Source organism: Nyctereutes procyonoides, unplaced genomic scaffold (assembly GCF_905146905.1).
Source record: "Nyctereutes procyonoides isolate TBG_1078 unplaced genomic scaffold, NYPRO_anot_genome, whole genome shotgun sequence".
In the NCBI taxonomy this organism is placed as follows: Eukaryota; Metazoa; Chordata; class Mammalia; order Carnivora; family Canidae; genus Nyctereutes; species Nyctereutes procyonoides.
Genome location: NW_026575131.1, coordinates 34,283,243 through 34,307,953, shown reverse-complemented (window position 1 = coordinate 34,307,953; position 24,711 = coordinate 34,283,243). Strand labels below are relative to the sequence as shown.

The window sequence follows — 24,711 nt, the reverse complement described above, 5'->3', positions numbered from 1 at the left end:
CATTTTCCTGCAACCTCTACTGAAAAGTTGGTAACATGGAATGGTAGCAAAATATCCTTGCCTCTATTCCCACCTGGCCAACCTTGTCTATGCTTCCAGCTTTTCTTAAGTTCACAAATACTCAAAATTTGGAGAAAGCCTCAGTGTATCTATGTTAACCTTCATACATTTCTGTAAATCTGAGTATCATAAGCAACCTAAAGAATGTAACTATATATTTCAATATTACAGAAGATCTCTACCCTAAGTCACATGACTTCTTCCAAGTCATTCAGTACTATTCATTTGAGTATATCCTGTTTGCTTAGCTTTGCCTAATTCAAAATCTACTCACAAAAAAAGCTACTAGAATGCAATAGAACTTACACCCCTTGTCAGTATCCTGTGAACTCCACCCCTGTTTAGTTGCCTCTGTATTTCTGCAAGAGATTTGTCACTACTGAACAGTTATTTTAATAATGCACTAGTACTGGTTTTCTCTTGCTGTGTAGCAAAATACTACCAATTTAGTGGCTTAAAACAACTTCCACTTATCAGCCCACAACTCACAGTTCTGTGTGTCAGAAGTCCAAAAGTCCAGCACAGTCTGGTTGGGGGCTCTGTTCAGGATATCATAAGGGTAAAATCAGGGTGTCAGCCAGAATGAGTATTTATCTGGAGTCTCTACAGAAATATCTGCTTCCAAGCTTACTCTTGTTATTGACAAAATTCAATCTCTTACGGTCTCAGTACTGAGGTCCTTGCTTCCTTGCTGGATATCAGCAAGAACAACTCTCACCCCATTCCTTGCCATATGGTCCTCTCCATCTTCAAATCAATAATAAAGAACTTCTTCCACAGTGAATCTCCCTATTTTGAATCTCTGACTTCCCTACATCTGACCTTGGAACCCAGATTTAGAGGGTTCATGTGATTAGGTCAAACTCACTTAAATAATATCCCTTTTTAAAAGTCAATTATTACATATGACATAATCTAATCATGGATGTTGAATCCACCATATTCACGGTTCTGGGCATTATTCAGGAAATGTACACCAGGGAGGTAGGAAATCAGCCACCTTAGAATTCTACCTACCAAAACACTTTTGTTAGAATTGTAAATTATTTTTATCCAAGAGCTGATTATATATTGATGTTATTGATGGTTCTCAAAAATCAGCAAAGGAGGTGTGATAAAATACTATGATGAAGTCCCCAAACTGCCATATACTGTGCCATTAATTTAGAATTCAGTTTCTGTGAAAATAGTCTTTTTAAAGCAGTTATATCTTTCAGTTTACAAAATATATAGTATAATCATGTAAGGATAAAGTTAAAATATGGCAAAGAGACTGCAATATCAGAACAGTACTAAGATGCCCCTTACCCTCAATGACTGTGCCATTATATGTCCCCAAGAACACATCATCCTTAATTTACATTTACTCTTATGGGAAACATAGACATATATTATAAAAGTTGTGAACTAAAGACTTCTCTCTACAATATAACATGATAAATGCTAATAGAGTTATGTGCAAACTCTTTACAGCAAAGTAGAATCCACTGCCAAACACAGGATAAGTAAAAAAGACAGAAAGTTTTCCTTCCCACATAAATAAGGTTGATTTAAATCAAATGGCCTGAGGAGTATGTGGGAAGAAAAAACGGAATCATCTCCAGACTGAAATATGTGAAGGCTCAACTACCTCTAATCCCATATCACAAAACAACAACAGCTGGCAGCTGAGATTGACAGATGTGTCGAGATGCTTGTACCCATTAGGATAGCAGCCACTGTCAGGGCACTCTAAGCATTTTTATTTTAAATCTTAAAGGGATTTTGCAGGTAATTATAAACAAACCTTTAAAATATCCATCATGCTGTAACTGAGTACAGAAAATAAGATCTTAACCCAGAAGCAAATATTTATTTAAAAGAGAATTTGCCTCCTCTGGCTCAGGATCAGCTCTCTCATTGAATAAGAATCAGTTCTCAGCATGATCTGGCCCTGAACTGCATTTTGAAATAACACAGATAATCGCTCCTGCCACTTGCAAGTCACAAGGGACTGGAAGAGAATATTTACAATATGGAAGTCAAAATGACTCTCAAACCTTAATTATAAAATATATTTTATTACTAGAAGACATAAAGAATAAAAAAAAAAAAAACTTCTGTGAAATTTTTGTCCCAAATGGGGCAGTGGAGTGTGATCCATCTATATTAAATTACTGTTACTTCTGATTCCACCAAATGCACTATGCTGCCTCCTCCAGTCAAATCTTTGCAAAGGATATTCTGCTGCTTTGACTGGACAACACCTCCTAATCCCTCAGCTCTCAATTTAGTCATCAACTTTTCCAGAAGTCCTCCTTAGTCATATCTACTCCTAATAGGTGAGGAACCTCTCCTATGTGCACCATATAGGTGGCATTGCATACAGCACATGCTGCCCTGTAACTGAATCTTTAGTGTTTTTTTTCTATGAATGTGAGCTCCAAGAAAACAGAAACTATACTTTCTTCAGTAGCCTATGTATCCCCCAGTGCCTGCAGAGCATCCCTATCATTACGGATGCTGAATATATTTTGTTGGATGACTGGATGGTAAAACAAAGGGAAGGCAAACCAGCCAGAATAGGGGAATGGTGCCCAAGGCCTCAGATGTCACAGGAGAATGAACAGAAGAAGGAAAAGTGTCATCAGAGCCCAGGCCTTGTCACTAATTAGCTCTATAACCCTAAATAAGTCACTATATCTCTCAGGACCTCTGAGTCCTAAGTGGAAAAATGAAAAGACTACACCAGAAGGGCCCCTCAAGTCTCTTCCAGGTTTTCTGTTCTCTCATATCTTTCTGTCTTCAGGATTGTCCATGCTTCATCAGCATCCCTATTTATACATATCTTTTAAAGTCTAATAATGTTGGGTTGTAGTCAATAAAGCCAGTGAGTAGGGGCACCTGGGTTGCTCAATCAGTTAGGCATCTGACTCTTGATTTTGGTTCAGGTCATGATCTTAAGTCCCACGTTGGGCTCCATGCTCAGCAGGAGTCTGCTTGAGATTCTCTCTGCCCTGCTCCTTTTGCCTTGCTCCCTGCTCACACTATCTCTCTCTAAGATAGATAAATTATGTAGAGAGAGATAGAGAGAAAGAGAGAGAGATGATAGATAGATAGCCAGCCAGCCAGCCAGGGGGTTAGAAAAATGCAGCTAATTGAGGACAGTGACTGCAGTTGCTGAATGAATGCATGGATGAATTAGCAGGCTTCCCTAAATCTCTTTAGTTATTCCATGAGAAGGTGAACTTTTTGGTTCTTTGATAAAAAAAATATCACTTCATCAATGTCATCTCTAAGAGAAGGGCCTTCAAATTCCTTAGCAATCCACATGAAAAGGGAGACTGGTGAAATTACTGCTTCATAAAGAAACATTTGTTTACCAAAGAGGCTAGCCACATCTCTACTCATGAGACACAAACTGACCTTCAAAATATCACTTTATTGGAACAAAATGGACTTCTTGCCAACGGGATCAATTGGTTAAAATCACCAAGCTGGTTTTTGCCTAGATCACTGCCAATGTTGGGCAAATAATTCCAGCCAAAAACAGGAGGCACACATCCCTGGTGCATATTTGTCCTGTGGAATTTAATTAGTACTAGAAACTTTGGCATCAACTTCAAGCCATGATAAAGATTCATTAAATGACACTAGAACAAAGGTGTTCTGCTTAGACCCAGCAACATGCAAACATCGATAGCCATACAAACATAGAATATGTGTAGAGACTTTGTTATATAATGTAGTAAGTTAGGATTTAGGATAGGATTTTCTTACATTTTCTAGACTGAAAAAGGCACTATTCAAAAAAAAAAAAACCTGGCAAATCACAAACACTAATCTAGACAATACATTTTAGTTACAAATATTTAAGCAACATATTAAAGCTACATTCAGTCCACACTGAATAATATTTTCGAATCCCAAATGACTAAAATATATTAAAAATATATTAAATGTGAATACAGAAATCAGATTTTCAGCCACAAAGGCTACTAAAACCAATCACAGTTTTGTTTTGTTTTGTTTTTTAAAAAAAAAAAATAGCCTTAAACGTCACTTTTCCAAATGACTAGAATGCTGGCATTTAGCCAAAGAAATTTAAACAGGGTGATACCTGCTGGGTGACCCATCACTGCTCTGTTCAAATAAGGTGTTGATTTCTATTATATACTCCCCATACTATAGGTGACCACCACTTCTCTCCAAATTAGTTGATATGATCAGTGTGGTCAAAACAGTTTTAATTCTAATAATTTTAATAGTTCAAGAGTGCTATATACACTCTTTATAAAGTATGGATTCTTGTACGTCAAAAATATAAAAAAGAAAGTAATAGTAATAGTTAAGAATCATATACACTCATATGCACACACATAAGATTTTCACCTCTGGAAACTTCTTATAATGATGGCAGATAAAAAGTGTAGTTAAAAATGTTAATCATGTTAGTTGAGATAATATTCAGAGATATTGGAGAGAAAAATGTTATACAAAGTAAAAATAATTTTAAGGAATACTATCTTGAGAGCTGAGATGAATTGGACAGTCCACACATGGGGGAAAAAAGGACTCCTGTACCAGAGTTTGGACTCAATAATTATTTTCTTTGGCAAGAGATGTCTCTTGTGCATTGCAGCATGTTTAGCAGCACCCCTGGACTCTACCCACCAGATGCTTATAACAGTTCCCCCCCTCTATGACAACCAAAACTATCCCCAGATACTGCCAAATGTTCCTGGGGGTGGGAAGGTTATAAAGTGCCTCCCAGTTGAGAGGCCTGCCTTAGATCCACAACCACTCTAGTTGCAGCTCCAACCCTTAGATGTCAGCTAAGTTCCTGGCTTTAGATGCAGGGTGAGCCCACCTACACCAAGGACAGACCTTAGGTGGGCAGCTCACTGCAAAAAGGAGCAGCCTCCCAGACTACTTCCTTTTGGGAGCACATGAGGAGTCCCCCAAATCATGAATTCATCTGTGACTCATTCAGGAAAGAGTGGCTTCCTGGATTTACAAAAATAAAGTGAAACTACTATGATAGCAAAATGATGCAATCCTTTGAAAGAGAAGCAGCAAAACAATCCAATGGCTTAGAATGGTACATGAAGAACCTCATGGGGGAAAAACAAACAGAAATTGAAGGTCATCACAATCTTTTTTCTAGATATAGCTTAATAGCTTAAATATATATTAACATACATTTTTAAATTCTAGAACTGATGTCATATTTTATTAATTTAATTGGTTTCCTATTTTTCATCACATTATTTGGTAACTCCATCTCTGTTGGTTTGGTATTAAATATAGGCATCCTTGTATGTTAACCTCAGGTAAATTGCTTAAATTATACCTTAGCTAATCTCTAAAAGTTAATGATCCCACTTGCCTCATGAGTGAGACAAGATCAAAAAATAGAAAAACACCAGAATACTGCGGCGATTAAGAATAGCTCTATCACTTCCCTGCCATGTGACTTTGGGCCAATTACTCTTCTTTTCTTTTTTTAAGTTTTTTAAAATTTATTTATTCATGAGAGACATGCAGAGAGAGGCAGAGACATAGGCAGAGGGAGAAGCAGGATCCATGCAGGAAGTCTGATGTGGGACTTGATCCCAGGACCCCAGGATCACACGCTGATCCACCTAGGTGTCCTTGACCAAGTTACTCTTTAAACCGGTCTCTAATTTTATTTTTTTTTAATTTTTTTAAAATTTATTTATGATAGTCACACACGCACACACAGAGAGAGAGAGAGAGGCAGAGACACAGGCAGAGGGAGAAGCAGGCTCCATGCACTGGGAGCCTGACGTGGGATTCAATCCCGGGTCTCTAGGATCGAGCCCTGGGCCAAAGGCAGGAGCTAAACCACTGCACCACCCAGGGATCCCATTTTAAAAATAGTGATTATGATAGTACCTATGTGCCATTAGGTTTGTTGTAAGGACTCATAACCTAAAGAGGCAAAACCTTTAGCACAGTGTCTGGTGTGTAGTGAGGGCATAATCATCAGTAGATAATCCGTTTGTTATAAAAAATTATAATTTGCATGGTCATAATTTAAAATTATCAATAATTTCAATTTATCACTTTCACCACTAACAATCCAGTAAGTTAGAAGTGAGAACTGGAGGAGGAAGCTTTATTCTGTTTGCAGAATAAGACAATATTCTTGATAAATGCCACATTTTCTTTTTATTAAAAAGGAAAAGGAAGCAAAAATAGCTAAGTTCCCTTATTCAAGCCCTAATCCCTTTTTACCTTATCAGGATAACAGAACCAAGGTTTCAGATGTTAGATGTGGGTAGGACAACAGTTATTTCCCCATCCTGCTTTATTATCCCTGGGATAGTTCCATCTTGCAGCCTATATAGAACATACTGTCCTGGGAACAATGAGTGAGTCTGACACTTCACTAGGGCAAAAGACTCCTCTCACAATTAACAATATTCATGGGCCAGGAGTAGATCTCAAAATGATTTCTCTTCTCCCAAGTCCTCATTCATTCAGAATTTGCTGATATAATTTATTCATCCAGTGTGTATTGATTGAGGACCATCACCTGCCAAGAATTTGGCAAGGAGCTAGAGGTATCTTGATGACCAGAGTTGGGGCACTCATGGAGATTAGCCATGGGAAGGAAGCCAACATTCACCAAAGGGATGCAGAATTTCAAACTGAGCCAAGAAATGATTCTTTAAAAGGGTAAAACCTCTCCCAACTTGCACTGTCAGCAAAGACTTCCTTGAGTAAGTGACACAAAAACTGAGTGGAAATCTCAGGTGTAAAGCTTGGAACCACAATTCCCAGATTTCTTTTAGGGCAGGTCTGGTTAGATCTTGCCAATAAGAAGCACCTGTGTGAAATTTGGAGCTCTCTCTCTCTCAGGACTTTAAATCTTAACCAACAATGTAATATAAGAGCAGAGGGAGGAAGGTGAGAGGGCCGACATCAGCAGAGAAGACGCCTGACCAGACACTCCTAGTTAAGAGATCATGGCACTCTCTCCTTTCTCTTGGTCTCCTATAACTGTCCTGGTTCTTTATCATTCCTAATCTGGTTCTACAGGCCAAATACTAGGGCTCTGGATATCTTTGCCGTAAATTCCCTTTTGCTCAAGGTAGTCAGAATTAGCTTCTGCTCTTTGCATTCATCAAGCAATTTGCTTCTGGTAATACATCATGTTGCTCTCTATTAAGCATGTCTATCCCCAACCAGACTGTCAGCTTCCTGAGGGCTGCAGAATGACCTGTTTCCCTTTGAGCCTTTACTATCTAGAGTAGTGACTCACTGACATATAGGAAAACTTAGTAAATGGAAAAAGAATACCATTTTCCATATGTTCAAAAAATAGAAGGTTTGACAATAATAAATATAAAAGTGCAACTGGATATTTAAACACCAAGAACGGGCTCAGTTCAGTCAGAAAGTCCTCTGTACATCAACTTCATAATAACATGGAAATCTCTATGTTCTATAATCATCTTCTCAGATACTATTTTTTTATAAACTTCATGAAGAAACTCAGTATGCTAATAACAATACTCCTGTAGCATCCTTACCTCTGAGCTTATCTTCATTCAGAATTTTCACTGCCATACTTCCAAATTGGTAGAATAAAGCTGTGGAAGTGGGCAGGTACACAGATGCCACCCCCAGAAGCCAATTCCACTCACCTCTCCCTGCCCTTTCCAATGCACAATCCATGAAGCTAGTGAACTTGGCTTCCAGAGAAATCACCATCTGTTTTTCTACCCCTAATAAGTAAAGTACCTCTGTTCTATAATGTGGGACTGAGACCTAGAATGAAAATAGAGATAGAATTTTTGTCCAACTTATTGGTTTTTTAAAAATTTCTTGGGTACTAAGTTTATGTTGCATGAGCTACATAACAGTCTGAATTTAATCTGGTTCAAATAATGCTACCATGTTCTATAATCCTGGGCATTATACACTTTCCAAATGTACAATGTCATCAAGGTTTTATGACATTTCCTACCAAAACCCAACACTTCATCAGGTGAAGTCTGAATTCAGGTATGAGAACAGAATGCAAAGGCTGCAGCTTGAAAACTGTACTGGTCTTCTGAATTCGGCATCACAGACTCCACTTAACAATTTTCATACATATACATTTTTGTCCCTACTAAAATAATTCCATATCTGGGAATTATGGAGTAGAGCCAAAAATATGGCCATAGAACCAAAAATCCATGCTTAATAACTGCTGTTTTCCTACAAAGCTTGCTCAGAGATATTGTGTCACCTGGGGTTCTCTGTTTATTCAACTTAACTTCCTTTCTCAAATAACAAAATGCTTAGAGCATTGTGTCCATGCCTGATGCCTAGACATGTGACCTATTCACGTGGCTTATGGCGGACACAAGATTTCTGAGACCCAGAGCTCTGAAGGCAAGGCTGACAGATACGAGGTGCAAGCCCAGCTTCTCCAGGTTAAACGTGGCTATGAAGGAGCATACCCATTTCTATTGGCATCAGAACACAGTGCTGGTTGCCAAAGAGTCTATAAGAAAGAAATATTAAGTAATATTACATGTCTGACATTGACATAAGTTTATTATTTCTTCCATACCAACACACCCTAATCCAAAGCTTACGCTGTTCCAATCCAGGCCTGCCTGCCCTAAAACAGCCAATTATGCTGGATGTGGTCAAAACTCGAAAGAGTCTCCAGTCCCAAAGACAATGTTTCATTGGCCCATTAGCTTCTGTAGTATTTCCACATTTTGAGTAGGTTTCGGAATTGTGTGCATTACTTCTTTGGGGATTATCTCTCCTTCACAGTGCAGTTATAATAGAATTTCTGTCCCTTTCACTATGTTGCCATTGGTATCATTTCCTCCTCAAATGGATTGGTAAAAACTCAGTGAAAGAAACTTGAAGCTGAATAACCCCTCTAAATACACATGAAATATTTCCTAATCCATTATTTACCTGGTTTAAGTAAGTGGGGTTATAATCAAGTTGCCCAAAGGAGCCATAATATACAATTGGCTTTGTTCTAGAATTTCCAAACTAGTTCCCAAATCTTTGAATCTCACTTTTGGGGCAAAGTATAAAATTTTGCTCAAAAAGTGCTCAAAAAGTATAAAATTTTTGCAAATATATCATTTGTGACTTATGCACTGAAAGTACCTTCCCAAAATCTTTACCGAGAACATGAATGCCATTTATTCCTCAAGAATAAGAGCACTTAGTTCAACTCCTTTTAAAACTAGCAATTGTAATGTTCTTCACTGATTGACACCTGGTGTCATCATCATACAACTTGAGGTCCAAAGGAAAATGAGGCTTATTCTCTTAAATTGCAATAACCATTTTATTCTATTTTCCTAAAGACAAAAAAAAAAAAATTCTTTCTAGATCGCATGATCTTGGGCAAGCCGACCATATGCTTCAGTGTCCTCCAGCTTCCTGGGATTAATAACTATACCTGCCTCACAAGATTATGGTCAAAAATAAACAAACAGGGATCCCTGGGTGGCGCAGCAGTTTGGCGCCTGCCTTTGGCCCAGGGCGCGATCCTAGAGACCTGGGATCGAATCCCACATCAGGCTCCCGGTGCATGGAGCCTGCTTCTCCCTCTGCCTGTGTCTCTGCCTCTCTCTCTCTCTGTGTGTGACTATCATAAATAAATAAAAATTAAAAAAATAAATAAACAGTGCATGTAACTAGTATAGCAAAGTATCTAGTGTACAGTGTTCAACATAAGTACAATAAATATCAGCTTTCATCATTATAGACTGCTGGGGATTTTAAATAATAAGTTTTCTTTTGAATCCTTAGTACCTGCTCCAAGAACTGCCACTCTGTCTCCTGTTGGTCCCATCTGCCCTTGAAAGCCTCACTGATTCAAGGGTTCTCAGTCATATCATCTGTTCTCTCTTCTAAACACCTTATCAATTAGCTGGAGCTACAAGAGGAGATAACCAGGGCCTTGTCTGTAAAAGGCCCTGTTTGTTTCTCGACAGAAACAAATTAATAATATGATCCATCTGATCACTTCCACAGGGGTTAGAGGTGGCTTCATAGGCATGTGACTTGTGTAGCTGCACAGGGTGCCATCCTCAGAAGGGCCCTGGGCTTGGTTTTATCTTCATTTGAAAATTCTCAATAAAGTTTGAATAATTGGGCAGCCCCAGTGGCGCAGCAGTTTAGCGCCGCCTGCAGCCCAGGGTGTGATCCTGGGGACCCAGGATCGAGTCCCACATCAGGCTCTCTGCATGGAGCCTGCTTCTCCCTCTGCCTGTGTCTCTGCTTCTTTCTCTCTGTGTGTCTCTCATTAATAAATAAATTAAAATCTTAAAAAAAAAAAAAGAAAAAAGGAAAGAAGGGCCCTAGCTTAATCAAGCATCTTCTGTGTTAGGTAACTATTGTTGGAACTTATTGCATATTCTCTCACTGATTCAATTAAGCAATAGGTGTAAACATTACTCCTCCCACACCAAAAAATAAAAAATAAAAAAATCTGTAGCAAGGTAATATCTACTAAAATTTACATAAATTAAAACAATTTACATAAATAAAAAATACATTTAAAATACCTTTAAGACCCACAGAATACATTGCTCAACACTCAGTAAGAAAAAAGAAAAAATGAACTAACTTTTCAGACTTGTTATTATTTTAGGTATATATCTAAATTTAGATATCTATCTAAATGTATAATTTAGATATATATATCAATTTTAGATGTAAATATGAATTTGTACAATTATTTCTATATTTAAGCTAGAAAATATAAAAAGAACCATCACTAGTTTTCAGTTAATCAAACAGAAAATTCATCAGGCCATGCTACAAGTGGCATGATACAACCAACAATAAGTAAAAAGTATATACTTCCTGATCTAAAACTCTTAAAAAATAGTTTTTCCTCTTTCATGTGCTCAAAAATTTCTCTGAAATGACAAAACATAGATGATACCAATTCCCAACCTAAAGGGCTTATGTCAGCTACTCACCTTCTTCTGAAGAACATTGATTTTTCTTTCCTTCACTTCTAACATATCCTTCATGTCTCGAATCTCTCCGGCCAGTGTCCCCTTCTCTTCTGTGAGGTCCTGCAGCTGCTTTGTTTTTTTATTGAGAAAAGATTCTTTCTCTTCCAATCGTAACCTCAGTGCATCTACCTGAAGTCAGGAAAAAGAAAGAAGGTTGCAGTTTTACACCATGGTCATCAGTAACCATCGGTCATGCCTTGGGAGGGAGTGGGGCATCAGTGTGCCTTCTCAGCACAGCATGGTCAAACCATTGCTCAGAAGCACCTCAGTGCCCTGTGTTTAACAGCCTGTATCTACCTTAAAGTCCTGTTATATGTGTGTATCTGAACAGAGATGCTTTTTTAAATATAAAGTTTATATGAAATATAATATATTATGAAATAGTAGTATGTGTCCCTGTTGTGAACCCCACCCTTCCAGCTTTTGGGGTGGTGGAAGAATTTAATCCTCATTCTCCATACCAGAAATATGATAGATAGTAGTAGCCACATCAACAATCAAGAAGTAGTGATGGAAGCATGTTACTTAGAGATATCAAAATAATCAGACAAAAAGAGTTAAAACAGATTGTCTTGGGGAAGAAGAAATAGGATAGGTAAGTAGGGGTCTACTGCATCTCATCACAAATCTTGTTGAGTATGTTTTATATTATACTACTAATTTTAGCAAGTAAAATTTGGATGGCGGGGGGCGGGGGGACAAAAATTTAAGAAATAAAAAAGAGGAAGGAATAGCACAATAAGCCAAAATAAATAGATGTGTAAATACTATCAGGACACAGATTCAAAAGGCAAGTTGGAACACGAGAAAGGACACTTTGATTTTAGGCTGGATTCTGCTTCTATCTAGCTATGATCATCAGGGAAAATAACTCCCCCATCAGCCTTCAGGTCTCAGTTTTCCCATCCATAAAACTCCCTAATTACTGACATTTTTATGATTTTAAAGGCAAAAATCAATCTTAGATCGACTACATTAGGAAAGGGTGATAAAATTAGAGATGACAAAGTTATCAGAGTAGAAACTCCTTTTCTTACCCCTGTGCAAGGGGGTTTGTGTTTCTAAAGGGCAAGGAGGATGGAAGGTTGATGAGCAGAGAGTTTCTCCAGTTTCTGTACCAGAGAGGAGGAATAAGCAGTGAGTTCCTGGGAAGGGAAAGGGTGAAAAAGTAATTGAAGCCCAGTTGGCAGAAGGACCCTGACTACATTATGAGACAAGATGGACATTCTGTGACTACACAGGGTGAAAACAGCAGATTGCTTAAACATCTGATAGCTGTGCCTCTTCTTACATAAGGGCCACAGAAATCTAGGGAATGAGAAGTGTAGGGGATACTCAGGTCCTGGGAATCTTCCTTTGACTAAATGAAAATTCAAGCCAGTTGCACTAAAGCTTAAGCATCCCAGATTCTCAAATGGCCTATCTTTATTTAAAGTCATCTCCATCTACCAACCTAGAATAACATCAATACTTCTCTTTGGGTTTTTATCCTATCTGGAAAAAAAAAAAGGCGATTTTTAGTTTATACATTAAGGGTGGAATTTGGTGGGTTCCTTGGAAATTGGTAGGACATGTTGAGCACTCCAGATTATAGTAGTGGCTATAAGGGGTTACATTCAATTGTGGAGATTTCCCACAGGCTGACCAGGACTCAGTGTGAATCTGAGAACAAACTGTGATACCATTAGCCTTGCATTCTAGCTATCAAACATGGATGGTCTATATCTGGACTAGAGGAAATGCTCAACATCCAAAATGGTGATATAAATAAATTACACTATAAGAGATAGTAAGTGCTGCTGTAGAGAGTTTAGAAAAAGAGACTCAGTGTTGATGACTAACATGCTTAACATTTACTGTGCCTTCTCATCATGTGTGATCTTTCAGTGCCCTGCCAGACCTTCCTGAGCCTAGAAGAGACAAAGTTCTAGGTGTAAGAGTATTTCTCCAGGAGTAAAACAGTGAGGATGCCCATGACAAACATACTGCTCGCAAACCTTACATGGTAGGAAGGAGTCTGTGCCAGCTAATGTCTTCATTGGGGAGCTTAATTTCCATGTACCCAAATGCACTAATTTAGCTTCAAAAGAATTTGACTCATGACCTTCAATCACTTAAAGCTACTCTTATAACTTTGCAGTCTCCTAGAATCAAGAAACTAGGTTTAAGGGTCTTTTTTTTTTTTTTTTTACAAAACTTTGACCTGAACTGCATCCAATTCTCAACCAACATTAGCCTAGTTTGCAGTAAGCAAGTATGACATCATTTCTAAAATCAAATTTTAACTTCCAGATGGCGCAAAACCACGAGCAGGCACACAGGCCTCCTGATGCACAGAAGTTTAAATACAGGGAAGATCAGGAAAGGAAGAATACCGTCTATTAAAAATTAGAATATAGAGTTTCAAATTGGGTTCTCCTCATGAATATTCAGACTTCACTCAACAGTGTACATCATTTATAAAAGAATCAGAAAAGCCTAAAAAGTTAGATTATATTCTAACATCAGGTAGAAACATAAAAGTTAAAATGTTTGGGAATATGAAATACCTTTCTCTGCCTCTTCACTCAACACCAAATAATTTTAAGGGCCTTGAGTCTCTCTCTCTCTCTCTCTTAAACTTTGGCAGTTGACTCAATAATAAAACTTGGCAAGGCAAAGAGCACCATCATTTCCCAGAAAAACAAAAGAAAATTAGAACTCTATGATATAGGCAGTGCACAAAGACCCATAGGTTGAATTTCCAATTTTTACATATGACTTAACCACATGGGAATGAGTCACCTAATGTTAAAACTAGGACAATCTTTTCATTTTAGGAGAATTATTCATTTCCTTCTGACCCAGTTGTATGTGTATTTGTGTGTGTGCGTGTGTTTAAGTGCGTGTAACATATGAAAATTTAACCTTTTATCTGGCAGTATAAAATATCAAACATTTGTTATCACTTCAGTTCCAGGTAATAACTTGAAAGAAAGGGGCTATGGTAATAAAATTGGCAAAAATTGCCAAAATCAGAGTTAAATATTATTAATCTTTATGTCAGCACCCAGGAATTATAACCAGTTCCAATGGTGAGGTATGTTTCTAGAAGTTCTATACATAAGCCTCCCGACCTTTCTGCTGTATTTTACGTAGGCTTCAGAAACAGTTTCAATGTTGTGACAAAACACTAAGTGCTACTTGATGTGCCATAAATAATTTTTTAAAATCAAATGGTTCATTTCAATCTTAAAATGACTACAGCAACACTTGAGAAAATAAAAAATAAAAAAAAAAAACCTTGAGAAGGAAAAAGGGGCCACTTGAAAATTTTCACAGATTAAATACTACTTACTTGACAACACTTCAGGAATTGAATAAACACTATCACAAAGAACAACTTTAAAAGAAAATGAAACTGGAACACTCATAAAACTCCCTATATAGTTTTATTTCACATTCGAAACTTCATTTGTTTGTTTTTCCTAATAGCAGACTTGGATTAAGGGTATATTTGAATTTGACTCAACATGCAATCATTCAAATGGGGAGACAGTTTCAAGTTAAAAATATGCATAATATACACAGCCTCCAAAGACACAAACACTAAAAATAACCTAAAATCTAAAACTTGCTGTGGTAATAGTCACTAGTTCTCACTCACATCCAATCTCCCATCCAATCACCCTTCCCACCCCCTTGCAGGAAGATGGGGCTTTATGTGTTACTCATGAAATGTAAACAGAAACGACATATGTCACTTCCTGTCCATCTATCCCCATACTATTTCCCTCACTCAGAGATCTTGAAGGCTACATTTTCCAGATGGTAGAGCTACAGGATGGCCGAACTCCCATAAATATGGATCCAAGTGACCATGAGAAGCAGGATCACTCCTTACCATCTTCAGCTCTAATCTTCAACACTTGACATGGGCTGGACTTACAGTGTGATGTGTCAAAACCACTCAGAAATTATTATAATTTCCACTGATTTTGCTAGGGAGTGGGCACCTTAAAACTAGAAAGGTTTGTTGGTCTTAGAGATTGCTGTAAACCTCAAAGAAAAAGGGCCATTATTACTCCCTCTACTCCTTCTATGTGTAGGACCTCAAAATCTACTTTCCCCTATCCTTTGACCCCAAATCCAAAGAAGGAGTGAAAATGATGGAAAGCCAAGGACAGAGTTAAATGGAGCAAGTAGCAAAACCCTGTGGGGTAGACACTAAGGTCAAAGACTAAGATCTTAGGAGCAGAAAGGGATCAAAAGAGGAAGAATCCCTTTAAGCTCATTGGCTTGAACTTCTATTTATATAACAAGTGGCCCAATGGAACTACTCTATTTTGGAAAAGTCTCTGCATTGCAAATATACATGTTCAAACAACTCATGGTAATGGCCATGAGGTCAGGAACACAACAAGGTGTTTGAAGCAAAATGAGGATAATAACAATACCTCCTTCATCAAGTTATTTTGAGGATTAAATTAAATAACATGTAATGCACTTAGCACAGTGCCTGGCACCTAGAAACACTCAATAAATCTTTGCTATTGTTATTATACTATTCTGCTTTCTACAACTACTTAATCCAGTGATTTATATACTGTAGGAATGCAATAAAGGTTGCTAATCAGCAGCCTTCAGTAAAAGTGGAGACTTAGAAAGTAAGATTTTGTGCTCTAACATGTAGCAGGGTGTTATATTGTCTGTCATTTAAAATATTTCACCATACACTGTATGATATGTGTGTGTATGTGTGGAGGGATTTTAGGGTGGGTGGGTGGACGGGTGTATTTCCCAACTGGAAATAAATTCTCTAGGGGTAATTAGCCTATGAAAGACTTTAATTAAAAGCTGACATGGCAGAGATAGCTACCAAAGTACAGAGATATTCTTTATATTTGATGAACACCTAAAATTTGCTCAATTAACATAATTAATGTGAGGAATGATTTTTCCTTGGTTATCTGAGTGGTGTTTGAGATGTGTGGATTGGCTAGAAATGTTGCACAAGTCTCCTACTCTTCCAGAAACAAGATTTAAGATGGTTTGTCCAATGGAGATATGATGTAAGCCACATCTATAATTTTAAAGTTTCTAATAACCATATTAAAAAAGTAAAAATAAACAGGTAAAATTACTTTTAATAATATATTTAATTAGACATACTATATCCAAAACATTGTTTGACCTGTAATCAATATGAAAAATATTAATGAGGTATTTTATATTCTTTTTTCTTCAAAATCCAACATTTATTTTACCCTTTCTATGTATCTCAATTAAGACTAGCCACAATTTAGGTACTCAAGAGCCACATATGGCTCATATGTGGCTACCATATTGGACAGTGCAGGTCTATGACTCTAGTAAGCCCCAAAGTTTCAATTTTTAGATTTCAATATCCCCTGAATACAGATGCTTCATGGAGGATTCTGGCCCAAAAGCAAACAAGGTTGGCTGAGCTCTACTCAGAAACTATCATGGCACTGACCTAGCTAGTATAAACTGTTTCTGGCCTCAAAAGGACAGATAGCTAGAACTTGAAGGAACACTCTGAGAGGTTGTGATGTACTACTTAAAGAAAGGCTCATGGGGCAGGAATCCTATAGCCTTCCTTTCTCTAACCATCAGAGGTTATTGATCTTTACCAGAGACAACCACATAAGTGTCAATGATCTAAAAGGCTTGATTCTTTTAGGATGGTCTTTCTGGAGTTTTGTTGAAGAGAAGAATTCAGAATAATCACTGGTTTTTTTTTTTCTAAAGATTTTATTTATTTATTCATGAAAGACACAGAGACAGAGACAGAGGCAGAGACACAGGCAGAGAGAGAAGCAGGCTCCTTACAGGGAGCCTGATGCAGGACTTGATCCTGGGTCTCCAGGATCAGGCCCTGGGCTGAAGGCAGCACTAAACCGCTGAGCCACCCAGGCTTCCCTAATCACTGTTTTTTAAAAACTCTTTCTATACCAATCCTCAATTATAGCAAAATTTGCCTTTCAGAAAAAAATGTCCTTCAGCAGCAGCACCATTAAACACCAGCTATATAGCTGAGGGTATGTCCATCTCTTATGCTATATTTGGTTGGGTTATGCCCTTCTACTCTTGGATTTCTGCAGCTATTCTGATTTCAGATTTCTCCTCTTTGTAGGAGATTTTTCAAAATCTACAGTAACTAGAATTATTTACTCATTCATTTAACAAATATAAAGAACTGATTTTTGTACCAGGCATTGTTATAGGTTAGAGATACAACCTTTTTTTTTTTTAAAGATTTTATTTATTTATTTATGAGAATACACAGAGAGGAGGGGGTGAGGCAGAGACACAGGCAGAGGGAGAAGCAGGCTCCATGCAGGGAGCCCGAGGTGAGACTTGATCCTCAGTCTCCAGGATCACGCTCTGGGCTGTAGGTGGTGCTAAACCGCTGAGCCACCTGAGCTGCCAGAGATACAACCTTTTAACAAGACCATCAGGTGTATGACTTATTGAAACACATATTTGTGAAGTTGAGGGTAAGGCAGAGCAAACAAGTATTATGTCAATATCATCAGTAAACACAATTTTTAAAATAAGTGGGAAGTAATACAAATATGAAATTCAAAGGCTTATATAAAATACTTATAAAAAACTGGAATGACAAAGACTAATTTGTGGATATTTGTGTTTACTGACAAAAATGTATATGTATGTTTGTATGCATACTAAGTAATAAAATTCATGATTTAACAAATATCAGCTATTGTAAATCAAACCTGGGCAGACATTTTGGTATTCAGTAAGTTAGTTTATTTAACTAATAGCTACTCTTTTTTTTTTTTTTATGATAGTCACAGAGAGAGAGAGAGAGAGAGAGAGAGAGAGAGAGAGAGAGGCAGAGACACAGGCAGAGGGAGAAGCAGGCTCCATGCACCGGGAGCCCGACGTGGGATTCGATCCCGGGTCTCCAGGATCGCACCCTGGGCCAAAGGCAGGCGCTAAACCACTGCGCCACCCAGGGATCCCCCCAATAGCTACTCTTTACTGTACAGTCCTGGAACACAAAGTCATCTTCATTGATCTTTATATCAGTTGTGCTTTATACCTGCTACACTGTTTTCAAGATAATTTTGAATAAATCTAGGTATTTAAAAGTAGTTTTGTAATACTAATAAGTATGAACAGATTATGTATTTTCTCTTTTAAAAAATTATTTTCTAGGTTTGTCCAGTAAAAAGGCTTAGAAAAAGTGACTACCTTTGTAGCAATGAGCACATACCCAAAATACCCAGATTGTGGTCTCTAAAAACTATATCTCACTAAAAGAAAATCAATTTCACTGTAGAAATGATTAATTTTAGATATGTGACAAGAAACATACAAGGTAAATATAGAATACTTTGTTAAACCAGAAAGCAAGGAAATTATTAAAGACCAAATAGTCTTTTTTTTTTTTTTTTTTTTGGCCACACATGGAACAACTGGATGCTGTGGTATGCACAGATATTAGGAAGAAGGAATGGATTCTGGACAAGTAGGGAGCCATAGCAATCAACCAGAGAGACAGTAGCTACCACAATAGGGATGGAGGTGATATAGAAGAAGACCATGGCTGTGCTTGAGACATATTTTGAGATACAATCAGGAGGCAGTTGGCAGAACTGAGGGTTTGTACATAAAGGGATGAAAAGAAGGAAGGAAACAAAAATAATTCCTGGCTGGAGCAACTCTTTAGATAATGCAATTATTGCCTGTACTTGGAAAGACGAGAGAATCAGATGTCGGGGTAGGAAATCAAGAGTCTGAGACTAGGTTATACATATTTTGAGATGCAAGGAAATATCAGATGGTAAAAGGCTATATAACTTGGAAGACCCTGAGACACTAGAACCTGAACTACAGTCTAACCTATGTGTGAATAAGCAGTCTTGTACACATATCTACATTCCTTCAGAAGACTAATTAGGACATCTACTGCATTTTACATTACATGCATAGGACATTTACAGATTAACTCCCACTTAGATATAGTATAGCTGTTTGAGACCAAATTAATAAGCATTTATAAAAAGATGACATCAATACAGTTAGAAACCAAGAGAAGGGCAGCCTGGGTGGCTCAGTGGTTTAGTGCCGCCTTCGGCCCAGGGTGTGGTCCTGGAGACCCAGGATCGAGTCCCATGTCAGGCTCCCTGAATGGAATGGAGCCTGCTTCTCCCTCTGCCTGTGTCTGTGTCTCTCTGTGTCTCTCATGAATAAATAAATAAAATCTTAGGGAAAAAAAAAAAAAGAAAGAAAAGGAAAAAGAAAAAGAAAGAAAAGAAACTAAGAAAAATCTCTCTCCCAAAAAGATTCCTGGTCTTTTATCTTTATTTATAAGGTCTCTCTTCACACAGTCATGAGTAGCAACAGATTTGGTCATTTCTATTATGCCCTTAAATTCTTCAAGGAGACTAGTTAATGTCAATGACGTATTTACTGTCCTGTTGAGCACTACAGTCAGTAAATCGATACTGACTGGGAAAAAACAAGCTATATGATTCTACTTCTGTGTGCTGGCTTTCCTTTAGCAGCCAAAAACTTATACATTTGACCAAGGAAGAAACCTATATTATATTTTAAGATATTTAGATAGCACAAAAAGAAATAATAATGGCTATATTATAAAGTGCTTCATAATTTACAATATACCTTTCTCTTAAATTATAAGTCTGTTCCCTTATACAATTTCAACTCACAAAATAAAATTCAGGGATATTTAGTATTGTATAACCACATACTGTGCTTATAAAAGTTAAGTTACAATCACCAGCTTGTTAATAACACAGTTGAGATTTTCAGGTTGTAAAGATGCATTTTGTCTTACCTACCTGTCAAAAAATTATATCCAAGACCCACATGCCACCTACTTGAAGAAAACAATGCTTGGTTAAGAGTACTTCATATCACCCACATGGAGGAATTCGTATCATATGCGGGTTAATAATCCAGCCAACTTTATAAAGCCTGTTTTCATACTTAAGTTTTTGGCTACTTCTTACACTAAAATTAGGTGGTTTTAAGTGACTAGTCCAAATTTCAAAATTTAATGTTCAGTTCAGTTCCAGCAAATTTCTGAAAACACATGGGAATTGTAACTCATGTGTTAATACTTAAAGTTTTTGTTAATAAAACTTCCAACACTAACCTTACCTCATTGAACTTACCTCACTGGTTTTTATGCTCACTATAAAACTATAGCTGTCATAATATTTTTGAATTACTACAAAAGGAAGTAAGCCATTCCAAAATCAATGTTATTTTGCAACATGATGATAGTTATAAATTCAAAATACTTAAAACCAATTTGCAAAGCTATCAATCTTAGTACCTCCTAACATTTAAATATCCCATCTTCAAAACATTTACTATTATCGAAAAACAAGTTTAAGAAAACACCATGTATCACTCAGATTGTACCTTCCCATCAAGTAAGCACATTATATTTAAACATGAAGATGCATTTTAACATAAAATTTTAAAATACTGGTTCTATTTACATATGCCATGAGCTTTCTAAACTATCGCTGAAGCCCAAAGTACTTAAATCACTGATAATTTAGTATCAAGATTAAGTATTAATTTTGTGATCTCAAGGTCAGTGCTTTTCAACAAATCCAAGTAAGTAATCTCCATCTAGGCATGCTTGACATGTTTGTCAATGACTTGAAAATTAGGAACTGGAGTCATTTTATTTAAAAGAAAATTAAACCCATATTTTAAAGTCATGTCTCTCAAATCAAGACCCAGACTCCAGGAGGATGGACACTTGTGTTCAAGAACCCATGAGTCTGCTATAAGAATTGTTTCAGAATTGTGTTACATTATTTCTTCTTTTTGATGATTATCTCAAAAGTTAGGATGAATTATTCTGGGTCATGTAAATTGTTATCCTTATAACCAAGAACTGTTAAGAGATTTCAATATCTGCTTTTGAGTTTGCAGTTAAGATTCCTTTGGAGTGAAATGGAGAAAGAACAGAATGACCTCTTATTTCTCTGATATGTTCTCTTCAAATCTTTGCCATTGGACATAATGGTGACCATGCAAACAAGGGATTCCTCAGAACTATAGATACAGAAATCAGTGAGGAAAGCAGGGTATCATAGAGAACACCACTAGCAGACCTCCTGAACTAGCATCAGAGCCATGGCAGTTAGCACCATATTCATATCAAGTATAAATTAATGTCCAGCAAATAATCCTTTTCCATATAAAGTTAGTATCATTAGTTTAAATTTTATAAGCTTTGGCACTATATTTTCATTTAGTGTGTAATTTCAATTTGGCCTCACAGTTCTCTAAGAGTTATAGGCATGCTTAATCTTATCTTTGTATATAATTAAGCAACATAAGTAATAATTGTTACATTAAGCAATACTGAGTGTCTACAACATTCTTTTCATTTTTCTTTTAAAAGGAATTTCTTTTACTTCTCAAGTGTAAGACATACTGCTCTAAATAAACAGTATTTATTCTTTGAAATCCTCCTGAGTGTTGTGCAAATGTTAAATGAGGGAGTAAAGGTGTGTTCCTTGATCAAGCTAACTGGGGAAATATGGCTAGTTCTCCTAATTTATAGTAGACATTAACATACTAAAGTTCTGACATCCCATAACAAGGATCTTACCTAACTCACCTATTCTTGCATTTATTTAACCACAAAACCCTGGTTTATCTAAGAATGCATAATAATATCCTTCAGAAATGTTTAGGAAAGATTGTTCTCAAGTATTTTTTAGCCATCAAATTTTAAGGCATGGCATACATATGAAGTGTTTGAGTGTGTTGAAATGAGGACACGGCTCTGGATTACTCTCAGAAAGCCCTGCTCAGAGTCAACTAAATATTTTCAAGATGTCTTCTGTGCCTCATAGTGTGTTTGTTAGCTGATGCACCAGAATGCCTAATACATTCCTCAGGACCACCTGTGAGGGAGGTATTGTTTATAAGTAAAAACACTAAGCTCTGAGAGCTTGTAGAGCTAACTCAGTAGACTGCATTAAAGCCCTATCTTCTGGTTTAAGATCCACTACACCAGTCTGCTTCCAGGTTCTTTTATGGTTCTGTTGGCACCCGGAGGGGAGGCCCTTGGGGGAAGACACTTGCTTCTCAGAAACTCAGCTACCACCTTTATAAACCAACATAATTTTGCTCAATGACCTCTAAAATCACCACCTACCCCACATATTTATGATGTCTGAAAGTGAGTGCTCCAGATACTAAAACATATTTTAAAACTTCAGTAATTAAAAGAATTTGGTATTGATGCAGAAAGAAAAAGAGGAAATCCAAAATAGATTCACATACTTATGGAAATTTAAAGATTTATTTATTTATTTGAGAGAGAGAGCAGGAGGAGGGGCAGAGAGAGAAGCAGACTCCCCACTGAGTGGGGAGCCCTACACAGGACTCTACCTCACAACCCTAAGATCATAACCTGAGCCAAAATCAGGAGTTAGACACTCAACTGACTGAGTCACCCTGGCATCCATACTTAAAGAAATTTAGCATATGATAAAAGTGAGATTTAGATTCAATAGAGAAAATATGGATTATTTAATTAATAATGACTGAAAACTGACTATCCACTTACAAAAATAAACTCTAACCTAACTCCTTATAATAAAAATTAATTCTTAATAAAGAGTTAGATGTAAAAAAATTAAACCATGAAAATTCTAGAAAAAAATATGGGGGCTCTTCCTTTTATTTCTGAGTATAATAGTCCCCTCTGATCTGCAAGGATATGTTCCAAGACCCCCAGTGGATGCTTGAAACCACAGATAGTACCAAATTCTATATACTATGTTTTTTTTCCTATATATACATACCTATGATAAAGTTTAATTTACAAATTAGACACAATAAGAGATTAACAACAATAACTACTGTTAAAATATAACAATTATAACAATATACTGTAATAAAACTGCTGTATGTGGTCTCTCTCCTTCTTTCTCTCTCAAAATACTTTTCTCAACCATACTCACCCCTTTCTGTTTGTGAAGATATGACTTGATAAAATACCTACATGATAAGGTGAAGTGAGATGAATGACATAGGCATAATGATGAAGCATTAAGCTCCCACTGACTTTCTGAAACTATAGAAAGCAAAACTGCAGATAGATTGGGGAGTACTCTATAGAAAGCACTTTCTTTTGTTTTATAAGTTTATTTTTTATTGGTGTTCAATTTGCCAACATATAGAATAACACCCAGTGCTCATCCCATCAAGTGCCCCCCTCAGTGCCAGTGACCCAGTTCACCCCCACCCCCCACCCACCTCATCTTCCACCACCCCTAGTTCATAGAAAGCACTTTCTAAGCAAGAGAAAAAAAAAAGCTTAAATACCATAAAGGAAAAGACAGACAAATAAGATTAAATACAAATGAAAATGTCTTCATGAAAAAAAGACAAAAGGCAAACTATAGAAAATATCTGCAAAAGCCAAATGTAAAATGCAATGTGGGTTCCAGTGTAATATGTTTCCAATTGTGAATGACAGAAGGAATATGTGCTTGTGTGTACATAGAATACTTCTAGAAGTACACATAAGCAAATAAGTACGAGTTTATTAAATCCCTACTATATACTCAGTTACATAAGTGATAAAAAACAAAGATTAAGTTGAGATTAGTCAATTACACTTGTAAGCTAACTAGGGCATCCCACTGACTGCTATGGGGAACTCAGAGTAAGGTAAATTCAATCAGGCCCAGAGCTCCCAGAAAATCAAATGATCATCTGCCTTTCCAATTGACCTCTTCCCAGGGCAGAAATGCTACAGTTAGAGGAGCAGGCAAGTGCACAATCTTTCCTAGAATTATTTATAGTAATACATATCAAAACTGCTATGACTCTTTATCTAATATTTTATTAACACATTGTTCAAAGCCAAGTAATAGTAATAAATATACACAGAGGCTCTAGACTCCTCAAATTCATATCTTAACTTTCCACTTAATCACTATAGCTTATAGAAAAATACAATCTCCCAAAACTTAAGTTTCCCTGTCCATAAAAAAAGGATAATAATAGTACTGATACTATAAGGATTAATTGAATCATGACCTACAGGGAGCTTCATTTAACTGTACTAAGAAATAAAACAGAAACATGAACAGTGGCTGCTGTTTAATAATAATTAATCATTTATGATTACTAATCATCTATATATGGTTAAAATTTAGTCATTAGAGTGCTATATTCTAGCAGCTATCATTAAATGTGATTATCATTAATCACACTGAAAAGAATCATGGGAATATACGTTAACACCCTTGAGCAATTTCATGAGATCCACCAACACTTTGGGACAGTAGATGCTGCTCTCCATTTTACAAAGCCTAGAGCCACACAGCTAACAGTGGCAAACCTGAGACTTGAACCCATATCTATCAAACTCCAAAGGGCCTACTCTGAACATCATGCTCAAAAGGAGAAAAGTTGTAAATATGTGAACTGTATGAATGACAAGCACAGAAGGGAAGAGGAATATAGCATGAAGCCAAAAACATAAATAAAGTTGGTAAAATTATAGTATACATTTCATACTTTCTGATATATTGGTATTGGTAGGTATTATTTACAGTTGAAAAGATTCGGGCTCTGAGGGATCTCCAGGCTAACATGGTAGAAC

The 24,711-nt window shown here is 36.8% G+C and overlaps 1 protein-coding gene across 1 annotated transcript in view; it reads right to left on the bottom strand.

The window, feature by feature from the left end:
* Positions 1–24,711, bottom strand: part of ERC2 (ELKS/RAB6-interacting/CAST family member 2) — a 901,810-nt gene that overhangs the window by 520,880 nt on the left and 356,219 nt on the right. The window contains exon 10 of the mRNA XM_055344919.1: positions 11,025–11,192. Within this exon, the coding sequence (XP_055200894.1) occupies positions 11,025–11,192 (168 nt within the window). The remainder of the gene's footprint in view (positions 1–11,024; positions 11,193–24,711) is intronic.